Source organism: Salmo salar, chromosome 18, assembly GCF_965601325.2.
Source record: "Salmo salar chromosome 18, fSalSal1, whole genome shotgun sequence".
NCBI classification, from domain to species: Eukaryota; Metazoa; Chordata; class Actinopteri; order Salmoniformes; family Salmonidae; genus Salmo; species Salmo salar.
The window spans coordinates 13,321,970-13,338,838 of record NC_138308.1 but is presented as its reverse complement, the minus strand read 5'-3'; the positions used below and the strand labels follow the sequence as shown (position 1 = coordinate 13,338,838).

Sequence of the window (16,869 nt, the reverse complement as noted above, 5' to 3'; positions counted from 1 at the left end):
CAGCCACCATTTTTTTCAGGAAATATTACATTGTTTGTTACGTGGTTGCATCATATTACGTCAACAATCCTGGGAATATTTCAGTTGAAGCTTGCGTTGATGCATGCTTTGAAATGTGTATGAACGAAGTATGTGTCTGAGAACTACCCCTCCGTGCTCCGTTTCGCATACTTTCAGAAGTAACAAGATGTGCTTTGGCTGAGTGAGTGGGTGGGTGGTTGCTAGGCTTCTTGAGTGCAATAATATGTACAGTAGGTGCTGTATGCAAGCAAGTTCGACCTCGGAGAGCCGGAGGTCTGAAGGATTTCTCTGGCTGAGGTTGGACTGGCTTAGTTTATTTCATTTATTTAGGTGTTACTCAACCAGGTCAGTTAATTGGGTCATTTATGTCATTTGCAATTGAATGGTGTGAAGCAATACATAAAGTCAAGTGGAGATGTTGGGGAGAGACGTCGTCTGTGAGAAGAGGGCAAGAATGAGACGTGTGATAGAGGGACAAGGAGAACAGGTGAGGAACAGAAGAGGGATATAGGGAAAGAGGGATATAGAGGGAGAGAGAGACCACACTCACCTGCGTCGATGTTAGTGTGTCAGTCGTGAACGGTTTCACTTGCTCTCGCTCAGTATCCCTGGCCCCTCTGTCTTTGTAGCAGCCATGATATATCAGAACTCCTCTGAGACCTCCAGTGTCGCACTGCTGCTTTTCCCCTGCCTCCCGCACTAAATGAATCACCCCTGTGGCCTGTGATAGAACAAAACACGTACCAGCGCGGGAAATGCATGTTTACATTGCCAAAACAAGGGAAATAGATAATAAACAAAAGTGAAGTAAACAATCAAAAATGAACAGTAAACATTACACTCACAAAAGTTTCAAAGGGATAGAGGCATGTCATATTATGGCTATGTACAGTGTTGTAGTGATGTACAAAAGGGAAAATAAGTTTAATATACATACATACATACATGCATACATACATGCATACAGTTGAAGTCGGAAGTTTACATACACTTAGGTTGCACTCATTAAAACTCGTTTTTCAACCACTCCACATATTTCTTGTTAACAAATTATAGTTTTGGCAAGTCGGTTAGGACATCTACTTTGTGTATGAAGTTGTCCTGTCCCCTTAGCAGAAAAACACCCCCAAAGCATAATGTTTCCACCTCCATGTTTGACGGTGGGGATGGTTTTCTTGGGGTCATAGGCAGCATTCCTTCTCCTCCAAACACGGCGAGTTGAGTTGATGCCAAAGAGCTCCATTTTGGTCTCATCTAACCACACCACTTTCACCCAGTTGTCCTCTGAATCATTCAGATGTTCATTGGCAAACTTCAGACGGGCATGTATATGTGCTTTCTTGAGCAGGGGGACCTTGCGGGCGCTGCAGGATTTCAGTCCTTCACGGCGTAGTGTGTTACCAATTGTTTTCTTGGTGACTATGGTCCCAGCTGCCTTGAGATCATTGACAAGATCCTCCCGTGTAGTTCTGGGCTGATTCCTCACCGTTCTCATGATCATTGCAACTCCACGAGGTGAGATCTTGCATGGAGCCCCAGGCCGAGGGAGATTGACAGTTCTTTTGTGTTTCTTCCATTTGCGAATAATCGCACCAACTGTTGTCACCTTCTCACCAAGCTGCTTGGTGATGGTCTTGTAGCCCATTCCAGCCTTGTGTAGGTCTACAATCTTGTCCCTGACATCCTTGGAGAGCTCTTTGGTCTTGGCCATGGTGGAGAGTTTGGAATCTGTCTCCCTTTAAGAGTGTGCTCCTAATCTCAGCTTGTTACCTGTATAAAAGACACCTGGGAGACAGAAATCTTTCTGATTGAGAGGGGGTCAAATACTTATTTCCCTCATTAAAATGCAAATCAATTTATAACATTTTTGACATGGGTTTTTCTGGATTCTTTTGTTTTTATTCTGTCTCTCACTGTTCAAATAAACCTACCATTAAAATTATAGACTGATCATTTCTTTGTCAGTGGGCAAACGTACAATATCAGCAGGGGATCAAATACTTTTTTCCCTCACTGTGTGTATGTGTGTATATACATGCATGCATGCATACATACATACATACATACATACTTTTTTCCCCCACTGTATGTATTTGATCCCCTGCTTATTTTGTACGTTTGCCCACTTACAAAGAAATGATCCGTCTATAATTTTAATGGTAGGTTTATTTGAACAGTGAGAGACAGAATAACAGCAAAAAAATCCTGAAAACGCATGTCAAAAATCTTACACAATTATTTGCATTTTAATGAGGGAAATAAGTATTTGACCCCTCTGCAAAACATGATTTAGTACTTGGTGGCAAAACCCTTGTTGGCAATCACAGAGGTCAGACATTTCTTGTAGTTGGCCACCAGGTTTGCACACATCTCAGGAGGGATTTTGTCCCACTCCTCTTTGTAGATCTTCTCCAAGTCATTAAGGTTTCGAGGCTGACGTTTGGCAACTTGAACCTTCATCTCCCTCCACAGATTTTCTATGGGATTAAGGACTGGAGACTGGCTAGGCCACTCCAGGACCTTAATGTGCTTCTTCTTGAGCCACTCCTTTGTTGCCTTGGCCGTGTGTTTTGGGTCATTGTCATCCTGGAATACCCATCCACAACCCATTTTCAATGCCCTGGCTGAGGGAAGGTGGTTCTCACCCAAGATTTGATGGTACATGGCCCCGTCCATCGTCCCTTTGATGCAGTGAAGTTGTTCTGTCCCCTTAGCAGAAAAACACCCCCAAAGCATAATGTTTCCACCTCCATGTTTGACGGTGGAGATGGTGTTCTTGGGGTCATAGGCATCATTCCTCCTCCTCCAAACACGGCGAGTTGAGTTGATGTCAAAGAGCTCCATTTTGGTCTCATTGATCCCAACACTTTCACCAGTTGTCCTCTGAGTCATTCAGATGTTCATTGGCAAACTTCAGACGGGCATGTATATGTATTCTTGAGCAGGGGGACCTTGCGGGCGCTGCAGGATTTCAGTCCTTCACGGTGTAGTGTGTTATCAATTGTTTTCTTGGTGACTATGGTCCCAGCTGCCTTGAGATCATTGACAAGATCCTCCTGTGTAGTTCTGGGCTGATTCCTCACCGTTCTCATGATCATTGCAACTCCACGAGGTGAGATCTTGCATGGAGCCCCAGGCCGAGGGATATTGACAGTTCTTTTGTGTTTCTTCCATTTGCGAATAATCGCACCAAATGTTGTCACATTCTCATCAAGCTGCTTGGCGATGGTCGTGTAGCCCATTCCAGCCTTGTGTAGGTCTACAATCTTGTCCCTGACATCCTTGGAAAGCTCTTTGGTCTTGGCCATGGTGGAGAGTTTGGAATCTGATTGATTGATTGCTTCTGTGGACAGGTGTCTTTTTTACAGGTAACAAGCTGTGGTTAGGAGCACTCCCTTTAAGAGTGTGCTCCTAATCTCAGCTCGTTACCTGTATAAAAGACACCTGGGAGCCAGAAATCTTTCTGATTGAGAGGGGGTCAAATACTTATTTCCCTCATTAAAATGCAAATCAATTTATAACATTTCTGACATGAGTTTTTCTGGATTTTTTTGTTGTTATTCTGTCCTTCACTGTTCAAATAAACCTACCATTAAAATTATAGACTGATCCTTTCTTTGTCAGTGGGCAAACGTACAAAATCAGCAGGGGATCAAATACTTTTTCCCCCCACTGTACATACATACATACATACATACATACATACATACATACATACATACATACATACATACATACATACATACATACATACATACATACATACATACATACATACATACATACACCTGTCTACATCTGTTTCAGGTCAATGACTCTTCATTGGTATGAAATGTGTCTGTCCACTCTGTAGGAGTCCAGTGTTGGTGTCTCAGTGTCCAGACCGCCATGTCATTTGTCTAGACTGCTTCCACATGTACTGTGTGACCCGTCTCAACGAGCGACAATTCATCCACCACCCAGATGTCGGCTACTCACTTCCCTGTGCAGGTAAACTTTTGTGAATGTAAGTCAGTTGCACTATTGAGTTCTGGCAAGAGACTGTATGAGTTGTGGTAAGATTGTGAGTTGTGGTCGGACTGTGTTGTCTGTGTGTGCGCGCAGGTGCTAGTTGTGGTAAGACTGTGTGAGGGGCCTGTCAGTGATGGATTGTGGCTGCTCCCAGGCTACAGCGAGGGGGAGATGGAATCAGAGCTCTGTTGTCACAGGCACACACACTGCCCCAGGAGGACACAGGCCACTGTGTAATGGGGCTCTGGGGAAGGTCACTAACCCTCCATCACTGATAGAGGGAGCTATTTCTTTCTCGCTCTCTCTGTTTGTCTATGTTCTCTGTATTTCTATATTGTTTATTGATTCACCATAGTGAAGTCGTAGGCTCAGGTTTTTTGGGTCTCTGTTTTTCGTTGGATAGGTTTCTCAATTTCTTTCTTTGGTTTTTGCAATCTTCATCAAACCATTTTGTCCATAAGGGATTAAATGTGTTGTTGCCTAATAGTTTTTTTGGTAGATTTCCACACTATTTTCCTTCCATCTATAGCATTTCTTAATATTATTCAGTTCCTTTGGCTTTGATGCCTCATGATTGAGCATTGCTCTGTTCAAGTAGAGTGTGATTTTGCTGTGATCTGATAGGGGTGTCAGTGGACTGACTGTGAACGCTCAAAGAGACTCTGGGTTGAGGTCAGTAGTCTACAGTACTACTGCCAAGAGATGAGCTATAGGTATACCTACCATAGGAGTCACCTTGAAGCCTACCATTGACTATGTGCTGTGCATACCCAGTGTATGACAGAGCTGCAGGAGTTGTGAGCTGTTTTTGTTGATTATGTTGTCGTAGTTATGTCTAGGGGGCATATGGGTTTAGGGAATGCTGTCACCTCCATGTAGGTGTTTGTCCCCCTGTCTGCTGAGGGTGTCGGGTTCTTGTCCAGTTCTGGCATTTAGGTCACCACAGACTAGTACATGTCCCTGAGCCTGGAAATTGTTGATCTCCCCTTTTAGGACGGAAAAGCTGTCATCGTTAAAGTATGGGGATTCTATATGGCCGATATACAGTTGAAGTCGGAAGTTTACATACACCTTAGCCAAATACATTTAAACTCAGTTTTTCACAATTCCTGACATTTAACCCTAGAAAATATTCCCTGTCTTAGGCCAATTAGGATCACCACTTTATTTTTAGAATGTGAAATGTAAGAATAATAGTAGAGAGTGATTTATTTCAGAAGTTTACATACACTCAATTAGTATTTGGTAGCATTGCCTTTTAAATTGTTTAACTTGGGTCAAACGTTTCGGGTAGCCTTCCACAAGCTTCCCACAATAAGTTGGTTGAATTTTGGCCCATTCCTCCTGACAGAGCTGGTGTAACTGAGTCAGGTTTGCAGGCCTCCTTGCTCGCACACGCTTTTTCAGTTCTGCCCACAAATGTTCTATGGGATTGAGGTCAGGGCTTTGTGATGGCCACTCCAATACCTTGACTGTGTTGTCCTTAAGCCATTTTGCCACAACTTTGGAAGTATGCTTGGGGTCATTGTCTATTTGGAAGACCCATTTTCGACCAAGCTTTAACTTCTTGACTGATGTCTTGAGATGTTGCTTCAATACATCCACATCATTTTCCTTCCTCATGACACATCTATTTTGTAAAGTGAACCAGTCACTTCTGCAGCAAAGCACACCCACAACATGATGCTGCCACCCCCGTGCTTCATGGTTGGGATGGTGTTCTTCGGCTTGCAAGCCTCCCCCTTTTTCCTCCAAACATAACGATGGTCATTATGGCCAAACAGTTCTATTTTTGGTTCATCAGACCAGTGGAAAGTTTCTCCAAAAAGTACGATCTTTGTCCCCATGTGCAGTTGCAAACCGTAGTCTGGCTTTTTTATGGCGGTTTTGGAGCAGTGGCTTCTTCCTTGCTGAGCGGCCTTTCAGGTTATGTCTATATAGGACTCGTTTTACTGTGGATATAGATACTTTTGTACCCATTTCCTCCAGCATCTTCACAAGGTCCTTTGCTGTTGTTCTGGGATTGATTTGCACTTTTTGCTCCAAAGTACGTTCATCTCTGGGAGACAGAACGTGTCTCCTTCCTGAGCGGTATGACGCCTGCGTGGTCCCATGGTGTTTATACTTGCGTACTATTGTTTGTTCAGATGAATGTGGTACCTTCAGGCGTTTGGAAACTTCTCCCAAGGATGAACCAGTCTTGTGGATGTCTAAAAAATGTTTTGCTGAAGTCTTGGCTGATTTCTTTTCATTTTCCCGTGATGTCAAGCAAAGGGGTCACTGAGTTGGAAGCTAGGCCTTGAAATACATCCACAGGTACACCTCCAATTGACTCAAATGATGTCAATTAGCCTATCAGAAGGTTCTAAAGCCATGACATCCTTTTCTGGAGTTTTCCAAGCTGTTTAAAGGCACAGTCAACTTAGTGTATGTAAACTTCTGACCCACTGGAATTGTGACACAGTGAAATAATCTGTCTGTAAACAGTTGTTGGAAAAATTACTTGTGTCATGCACAAAGTATATGTCCTAACCGACTTGCCAAAACCATAGTTTGTTAACAAGAAATTTGTGGAGTGGTTGAAAAACAAGTTTAAATGAAACCAACCTAAGTGTATGTAAACTTCCGACTTCAACTGTATGTAGCACACACAAAGACATTTTTCTCTGTTGAGATAATTTGATAGTGGGTTAGGTCTGCTCTATACCAAATTATCTCTCTCTCTTTCTCTTCTCTTTACTATTGTCCCTCATGTCTAACTGTTTCTCTCCCCATCTTTGCCTGTTCCCTTTCTTCTCCGGCCTCGCTTATTCCTCTCTCTTACTCACACGAGAGGAACACTTATGTTGGAGTTTGTTCACTTTGATATCCACATCCTTTCTTCTCAATGCCAGATGTGGCTTTGTAAAGTGGATGTCTCTTTCTATGTTTAGCAGGTGTTTGAGAGTGAGTATGTTTTAGCCTTGGCTATGGAATTGTGTGTGTGTGTGTGTGTGTGTGTGTGTGTGTGTGTGTGTGTGTGTGTGTGTGTGTGTGTGTGTGTGTGTGTGTGTGTGTGTGTGTGTGTGTGTGTGTGTGTGTGTGTGTGTGTGTGTGTGTGTGTGTGAGAGAGAGAGACAAACACACCCTGTGGCCCATTTGCCAAGTGCCATTCCTAGTCTGTTTGTTCAGGCGATCATCACTGTTTGAGCATCTGCAGACAGGAGATTTGGCAGAAAGGTCAGACTTCACCCACAAATGCCATTTCCATTTTTAAATAACTTTTAACAGCCCAGCCAAAGCACACTTGTCCAAAAGACATGGATGAAAGGAGAGAAGTTGCAAGGCGGCGACCGCTGAGTTTGAAATAAAGATTGGCCAATCCGATAAAGAGTTTGTGCTAGGAAGGCTGGCGGCAGCTTTTCACTGAGAAAACTAAGCCGGAGCCAAAAAAAGACCTAACCTTCTTTTGAGATGAGGTTTTAGCACACAACTATATTACAGGGTTCAAAGACATAAAACCCTGCGGAATATCCCCGTTTTAACATTCACTCAGAGCATTTGCTCTTTAAAGGTAACTTTAGCTATCTGCATAATATCCCTTTACCTTCTCTCCTTCTCTTTATATATCTCTGGCTCCTTCATTTCTCTTCTGTCACCCTCCTCTCTCTACCATTTTTGAGTAGTCGGGAGCTCTAACTTCTTTGAGTGACATGTAGTGTGAGACAAAGTTTTTCTGTTCATAATTTTCATGATTATTGCCTACGGTAGTATTTCCAACAGCAACAGTGAAACCTTAGAGCCTGTCTTTCTGATAACCTCTTACCCCCTTAGAGAGGGAGCCTAAGACTCAATCTTGTCCTCCCTCCAAGGGGATTCAGTCGGGGTCACCCTGTCAAGCAAACACTATCGCACACACAGGAACTGTAGAGTCGGCAGAACTAACAAACCTTCTTCATACATGCACTATGTTGCACAGTGAAATATTGGGGGATACATTGGGGGTTGTCACAAGGTGCCAAGATTAATTTCCTGCCCTGTCTCTTTGGGGTCTCCGGGCGTGGATGGTGACCCAGGTTGCATGTTAAACATGCTAAGCCAGCCCGTCGGCTGGGGGAGAGGGAAGATAAGGTGGAATTGCTGTTGCACCTGTTGGACTCGGCGCTTGACACTTTATCAGCAAGTGAGAAATGTCCATAAATACCAGCTAGTGCCTGCAGCCTCTGCCGTGCAACACAAGGCACCGTCTCTGTAATAGCACAGATACCGAGATCTCATAAAAAAAACCTATCTACCTGGTAGGACAGGGAACTAATGGTGGCATATTCTTCTGTATGGTCCCATATCTGTCTTGGATTAATATTTTCATGGACATATGCATTTGCTTTAGCAATATAATCATGTAAAAAACACTATCTACTCTTGATTAATATTCATTTTGGGCCCTGTATCTACATTAGATTTATATTCCTGGAAGGATTTGTATATGCTTCACATAAGTATTTGTGCAAGAAACGTGCATCGGCTGTAGATTGATACTCCCGTGAAGACCTTTATCTACTATGGATTAATATTCCTGTGAGGATCCAAGATCTCCTGTTGATTTTTAATATTCCTGCAACCACACACATACTAATAATAACCCATCAAAAACGATGTCCATAGACAGAGACCGTGGGCCAAAGAAAGAGGACCAGGAAACAGTTTGAGCAACTACTGGGACATTATAAACAACAAACACAGATTAGGTAAGAGGGTGATTCCATACTATCAGGAGCAGAAAGTCGTTTTGGTATCTCAGAATGCCCTGGCAATTCTCACATAGAAACTGAATTGGGAGGAAGGATGATTTTAAATGCTTTTTACATTTGTATCACACACCATTTTTGAGAAAATCATGATGAAAGTGGCCATTTTAGACCTATACATGCCTCCTGTAAGACATAATGATCTGTTAATTGGACATGATCCAGACAACATCTTGGTGTCATTATACTACTTATAGTGTTCTCTAACATATGGAGTATGTCTAGATTCTGAAATACAGATTTTCACCTACATTTGTTTAACATTAATATGAATGTCAAAGTGACCCTTTTTGATTTAACTTATTATTCGATTTGTAACAATATACTCTTCAAACGCACTACATTTCCAGAGTTCTCTCTTTGGTACTTTTAATGATATGACACATTTTATACATAGAATGTACATTATAGGTTGTTAACCAATCACAGCCCTCCTTTAGGATTGCACATTCAGCAAATCACCAGCAGATGGAGGTCCCTTTTAAATCCATTTACCATTCACTGTGTTGGTGGTGCTCATAAAATGCATCAAAACTTCATAATTTGCAGAGACCCCGCTCTGGACAGTTGATGTACTTGTAGAGCAGAGAACTCAACTTTTCTAGCTGGCAAAGGTCCGGCTGGATATTGTCATTTATTGGCGTAGTAACAAACCCCCACCTCACGATCCAAATATGTTCAAACTGTTCCCACCCCTCTTGTTGGCGTAGAGAACATTTAGCCATTTTAAAGCTCATTCCCTGCAATTCTGCACATTTTGCCATGTCTTATGTGTGTTATGATACCTGAGTGACTCAACAATATCAACGGGGGCCCCCTGGAGGTCGAGGCCGCTAGGCATGTAATCTAGACATGATGGCTACAATCTTAAAATAGCTAGTTAGCCTAACTTACCCATCTAGCTAACATTGCCAGTAGGTGATCAACAGGACATTTCTGACAGGTTAAAAATAGCTCTCTAAGGTCTGTCAGTGAATGACATAACAAGAGGAAAACTGCCCATGCACAACCAAATTTAGAAATGTAACCTTATGCATTCTACTATTAAACCTCTCAACATCAGTAAGTTAAAAGCCTGAATGAGTTCGTAAGTAGGGACCAGCTATCCGTATTGACCCCGTTCTGGGTCCAGATCTGGACCCCGGTCCGCCAGTTGACTATGGCTGTTGTAGAGTATATTGTTCCAAACAGTATGTCTTTTAAAATGAACAAAATCAAAAAGGATAGTTTTGAGATGCTCATATTTTTAATGTTGAATAAATTAATGTGAATATGTGTATTTCAGAATCTAGACCTACTCCATATGTTAGAGCACACTATAAGTCAGGGATCATCAACTACATTCAGCCGCGGGCCAATTTATTTTCTTGAGTGGATGGTCAGGGGGCCAGAAAATAATTACAAATAGTTTGTAGACTGCAAAAAGGCCAAACAGATATTTTGTACATAGAGCCATGTAGTCATGGCTCTATGTAGTACTGTGCACCTCCCATAGTCTGTTCTGGACTTGGGACTGTGAAGAGACCTCTGGTGGCATGTCTTGTGGGGTATGCATGGGTGTCTGAGCTGTGTGCTAGTAGTTTAAACTGATAGCTTGGTGCATTCAACATGCCTGTACTTCTCACAAACACAAGTAGTGATGAAGTCAATCTCTCCTCTACTTTGTGCCAGGAGAGATTGACATGTGTGTGTGTGTATATAGATTGAAAAGTAAGGGGCCTAGACAGCTGCCATGAGGAATGCCTGACTCTACCTGGATTATGTTAGAGAGGCTTCCATTAAAGAACACCCTCTGTGTTCTGTTACAGGTAACTCTCGAGCCACGGTATAGAAGGGGATGTAAAGCCATAACACACATGTTTTTCCAGCAGCAGATTATGAAGGATAATGTCAAAAGCTGCACTGAAGTCTAACAAAACATTTCCCACAATCTTTTTATCATCAATTTTCTCTCAGCCAATCATCAGTCATTTGTGTAAGTGCCGTACATGTTGAATGCCCTTCCCTAAAAGCGTGTTGAAAATCTGATGTTAATTTGTTTACTGTGAAATTGCGTTGTATCTGGTCAAACACTTTTTTTCAAAAGTTTACTAAGGGTTGGTATAAGGCTGATTGGTTGGCTGTTTTGAGCCAGTAAAGGGTGCTTTGCTATTCTTGGGTAGCGTAAGGGCTTATGTTTCCCTCTAGGCCTGAGGGCATACACTTTCCTGTAGGCTTAGATTTCCTGTAGGCAAATATGAGTGGCAATATCTTCCGCTATCATCCTCTGTAATTTTCCATCCAAGTTGTCAGACCCATGTGGCTTGTCATTGTTGATAGGTGAAACAATTATTGTTGTCTATTCCACACTCGCTTTACAGAATTCTAAATTATAATGGATGCCTTTCATAATTTGGTCAGTTATGCATGGATGTGTAGGTTCAGAATTTGTTGTTGGCATGTCATGCCTAAGTTTGCTAGTCTTGCCATTGAAAAAATCATTAAAGTACTTGGCAATATCAGTGGGTTTTGTGATGAATGAGCCATCTGATTCAATGAATGATGGAGCCGAGTTCGTCTTTTTGACCAGAATTTCATTCAAGGTGGCCCAAAGCTTTTTACTATCATTCTTCATATCATTTATCTTTGTTTCATAGTAGTTTCTTCCTCTTTTTATTCAATTTAGTCACATGATTTCTCAATTTACAGTACGTTTGCCAATCGGCTATGTAGCCAGACTTATTTTCCATTCCTTTTGCCTCATCCCTATCATACAATTTTTCAATTCCTTGTCAATCCACAGGGATTTAACATTTTTTGCTGTCATTTTCTTTTTAATGGGGGCATGCTTATTAGTATGTGGAATAAGCAATTTTATAAATGTCAAGTGCAGTGTCTGGTTGCTCCTCATTTTATTTTTTATTTTATCTTTTATTTCACTGGGCAAGTCAATTCAACTTTTTTTTACAATGACAAGCCTACCGAGAGGCAAAAGGCACACCACAGACCTACATATGGCTACTATGTTATGATCACTACATCTGATGGATGTATATTATAATATTTGACTAAAACATCATTTCAAACCTTGCTTACATTTATATACAATCAGATTTCACAAATTAAAATCACTTGGAGCTGATTTGCTGGTGATTTTTACAGTCTTATGTCTAACAATAAAAAATAAAGTTTTATTTTTTATAAGATTTTGGCTCTGAAAACGGAGAGCGGGCCGACAGTTGGGGAATGTTGCTATAAGGAGTAGAATGACACCAAGATGTTTCTGTGTCATGTACAGATCACAGACCATAAGGCCTTACAGGAGGCATGTATAGGTCTAAAAGGGCCTAAAATGGCCACTTTCATCATGATTATTCTTAAATGGTTTGTGATACAAATGTAAAAAGCATGTCAAACATCTTTCCTCCCAATCAAATATATATGTGAGACTTGCCAAAAATATTTTTCACTCCCGCTGGCGTGGAATCGCCCCAAAAGGCTGTTAAGCAGTATGTAATGAGTTAATAGGGAGTGCTGATGAAATGTGTAGGTGATTTAGCAGAGTTACCAGGCATATAAGAGATCCTGCTTTGTGAGAGGAGTATGTGGGTGGTGTGTGTGGCACAGGTCCAGACTCTTCAGTAAGATCCACACACTCTCCTTCCTGAAGACACAGCCTGTGACAAACCAGAGGCAGAGAGAGGAAGGCTTTATGTGTGTTTACGGAGCCCTTATACACCCTCCAGTGTGTTTTGTTTCCCCTCTTAGGAGATAAATGAGAAGTGAGGAGATCAAATACAACACACAGAACCATGCTAGTCCCCAGGGATGATAGGAAGAAAAACAAACTGATAGAGAAGGATACAAAACCCTCTGTGAATTGTCCATTAATATCTGTAGTCAAAAGTATGGGCTATTTGCCATTTCGGTTGTTGGTTCTAATCCCAGAGCTGAGTCTTGGGCAGAAAGTTGCAAACTTTTCACATAAAGTGAATTGAAGTGTGTGTGTGTGTGTGTGTGTGTGTGTGTGTGTGTGTGTGTAGGGTTGGATAGGTTACTTTCTAAATGTAATCCATTACAGTCACTAGTTACCAGTCCAAAATTGTAATCAGTAATGTAACTTTTGATTACCCAAACTCAGTAACGTAATCTGATGACTTTCTGTTATTTTTGTATTACTTTCCGCTTAAGAGGCATTGGAAGAAGACAAAAAGGATCCATCAAATGCATTTGGTGGGTCATCATAGTGGTCTCTCACTTGTGGTCAGACACACTCAGGTGGAACAAACTTAAACTTGCGCCTATTTTCAATGCTGAATTGAATCCCCTGAACTTGAGTCACTGTTACTAGCCGGCTACCACCCGGTACTTAACCTTGCACCTTAGAGACTACTGTCCTATGTACATAGTGATTGAACACTGGTCACTTTAATAATGTTTATATACTGTTTTACAAACTTCATTTGTATATAACGTATTCTAGTCAAGGCTCATCCTATACACTCACCGAACAGTTTATTAGGTACACCCCCCCATTCACACACATGGATCGTTCCTACAAACCGTGTGTCACGTGGCTTGCTATATAAAGCAGGCATTGAGGCATTCTGTTACTGTTTGATTGAACGTTAGAATGGGTGACCTAAGCGACTGAGTGTGGTATGACCATCGGTGCCAGGCGTGCCGAATCCAGCATCTTAGAAACGGCCAACCTCCTGGGCTTTTCACACATGACAGTGTATATAGGGTTTACCGAGAATGATGTGACAAACAAAAAACATCCAGTCAGCGGCAGTCCTGTGGGCGAAAACAGCTCGTTGATGAGAGAGGTCGAAGAAAATGGCAAGAATCGTGCAAGCTAACAGGTTGGCCAGAAACGGATAAATAACTGGGCAGTACAACAGTGGTGTGCAGAATGGCATATCGGAACGCACAACTCGTCGATGCTTGTCACGGATGGGCTATTGCAGCAGACGACCACACCGGGTTCCACTCCTTTCAGCTAAAAACAACAAGAAGCGGCTCCAGTGGATACGCGATCACCAACACTGGACAGTTGAGGAGTGGAGAAACATTGCCTGGTCCGACGAATGCTGTTGAGTCATGCTGATGGCAGAGTCAGGATTTTGCGTAAGCAGCATGAGTCCATGGACCCATCCTGCTGGTGTCAATGGTACCGGCTGGTGGCGGTGGTGTACTGGTTTAGGGAATGTTTTCCTGGCACACTTTCGGTTCCTTGATACCAATTGAGCAACAAACGTTTCCGAACACCTTGTGGAAGCCACGCCCTGAAGAATTCAGACTGTTCTGGAGGCAAATTAATGGGGGGGGGTCTGTCCCGGTAGTAGATGGGGTTACCTAATAAACTTTCCGGTGAGTGTATAACTACTGCTGTCCCCACTTTTTTTCTATTCATATACTGTCCATAATGTATGTGTGTGTGTGTGTGTGTGTGTGTGTGTGTGTGTGTGTGTGTGTGTGTGTGTGTGTGTGTGTATGTGTGTATATATATATATATATATGTGTATATATATGTGTATATATGTATATGTGTGTATATATATATATATATATTGCTCAAAAAAATAAAGGGAACACTTAAACAACACAATGTAACTCCAAGTCAATCACACTTCTGTGAAATCAAACTGTCCACTTAGGAAGCAACACTGATTGACAATAAATTTCACATGCTGTTGTGCAAATGGAATAGACAACAGGTGGAAATTATAGGCAATTAGCAAGACACCCCCAATAAAGGAGTGGTTCTGCAGGTGGGGACCACAGACCACTTCTCAGTTCCTATGCTTCCTGGCTGATGTTTTGGTCACTTTTGAATGCTGGCGGTGCTTTCACTCTAGTGGTAGCATGAGACGGAGTCTACAACCCACACAAGTGGCTCAGGTAGTGCAGCTCATCCAGGATGGCACATCAATGCGAGCTGTGGCAAGAAGGTTTGCTGTGTCTGTCAGCGTAGTGTCCAGAGCATGGAGGCGCTACCAGGAGACAGGCCAGTACATCAGGAGACGTGGAGGAGGTCGTAGGAGGGCAACAACCCAGCTCCTCCTTGCCTTTGTGCAAGGAGGAGCAGGAGGAGCACTGCCAGAGCCCTGCAAAATGACCTCCAGTAGGCCACAAATGTGCATGTGTCTGCTCAAACGGTCAGAAACAGACTCCATGAGGGTGGTATGAGGGCCCGACGTCCACAGGTGGGGGTTGTGCTTACAGCCCAACACCGTGCAGGACGTTTGGCATTTGCCAGAGAACACCAAGATTGGAAAATTTGCCACTGGCGCCCTGTGCTCTTCACAGATGAAAGCAGGTTCACACTGAGCACGTGACAGACGTGACAGAGTCTGGAGACGCCGTGGAGAACGCTGCCTGCAACATCCTCCAGCATGACCGGTTTGGCGGTGGGTCAGTCATGGTGTGGGGTGGCATTTCTTTGGGGGGCCGCACAGCCCTCCATGTGCTCGCCAGAGGTAGCCTGACTGCCATTAGGTACCGAGATGAGATCCTCAGACCCCTTGTGAGACCATATGCTGGTGCGGTTGGCCCTGGGTTCCTCCTAATGCAAGACAATGCTAGACCTCATGTGGCTGGAGTGTGTCAGCAGTTCCTGCAAGAGGAAGGCATTGATGCTATGGACTGGCCCGCCCGTTCCCCAGACCTGAATCCAATTGAGCACATCTGGGACATCATGTCTCGCTCCATCCACCAACACCACGTTGCACCACAGACTGTCCAGGAGTTGGCGAATGCTTTAGTCCAGGTCTGGGAGGAGAACCCTCAGGAGACCATCCACCACCTCATCAGGAGCATGCCCAGGCGTTGTAGGGAGGTCATACAGGCACGTGGGGGCCACACACACTACTGAGCCTCATTTTGACTTGTTTTAAGGACATTACATCAAAGTTGGATCAGCCTGTAGTGTGGTTTTCCACTTTAATTTTGAGTGTGACTCCAAATCCAGACCTCCATGGGTTGATAAATTGGATTTCCATTGATTATTTTTGTGTGATTTTGTTGTCAGCACATTCAACTATGTAAAGAAAAAAGTATTTAATAAGATTATTTATTTAATTCAGATCTAGGATGTGTTGTTTAAGTGTTCCCTTTATTTTTTTGAGCAGTGTGTGTGTGTATATATATATATATATATATATTTCATTCCAGACTCCTCGCGTTGCTCGTTCTAATATTTCTTAATTCCTTAAATAACATTTTGGGGGATTTGCGTGTTTTGTATTATTATTATTTATTACAGCACTGTTGGAGCTAGGAACATAAGCATTTCACTACACCTGTGATAACATCTGCAAAATATGTGTACACGACCAATACGTTTTGATTTAATGTCATTGAGAAAACAGAAAGGTGTCAATGTATTTTTCCACAAACATCCGTTCTGAATTTGAAGTAATCCAAGAAGTAACAATCTAGCATTTCAAAAGTATCTGTAATCTGATTACAATATTTTTATTACAATATTGTTTCCAACCGCGTGTGAGTGAGCATTGAAGAAATGAGATGGTAAGTGAGTTACTATTGAGACGGAAGACTCCAGCTCCTCTAGAGATGACTGTTCTATCCCAGTGAGGGCTCTTTACCCCCCTCAGCCTCCCCAACCCCCCCCAGTCTATCCGGCCCCGTGTGCTGTCTTCCTGCCTTTGAACTCCAGAACCTCAAAGCCCATCTCTCGGCTGCACAGCTCTTGTTCTTTTTTTGTTTAATGTATTATGGGATAAGATATGGAGGATTTTCAAGAGGGGAAAGCCAAATCTTAAATAATAGAAGACAAAACAGCCCCCAATCCAAAGGGATAAATGATGGATGAAAAGGAAGATAAAGCACAGACGTGGTATAGTATAGCCTTGTCTCAACTCAATCACTCATCACTGACACTGGACTAGAACAGTAGAATACAGACATTATTACAGGGTATGATTCCTGTTCTAGGTGCATCACTGTCAGTGTTTTGGTGTTTGTTGATCAGTGTGTGTTTGGCCTTGTTGACTGACCTGTTGGCTGATTTCAATGGACTGATGGGCTGTCTACAGTGGGTGGGTGG

The 16,869-nt window shown here is 42.6% G+C and overlaps 1 protein-coding gene across 1 annotated transcript in view; it reads left to right on the top strand.

Moving 5' to 3' along the window:
- Positions 1–16,869, top strand: part of prkn (parkin RBR E3 ubiquitin protein ligase) — a 91,310-nt gene that overhangs the window by 32,550 nt on the left and 41,891 nt on the right. Inside the window, exon 7 of the mRNA XM_014154109.3 lies at positions 3,875–4,011. Within this exon, the coding sequence (XP_014009584.2) occupies positions 3,875–4,011 (137 nt within the window). The remainder of the gene's footprint in view (positions 1–3,874; positions 4,012–16,869) is intronic.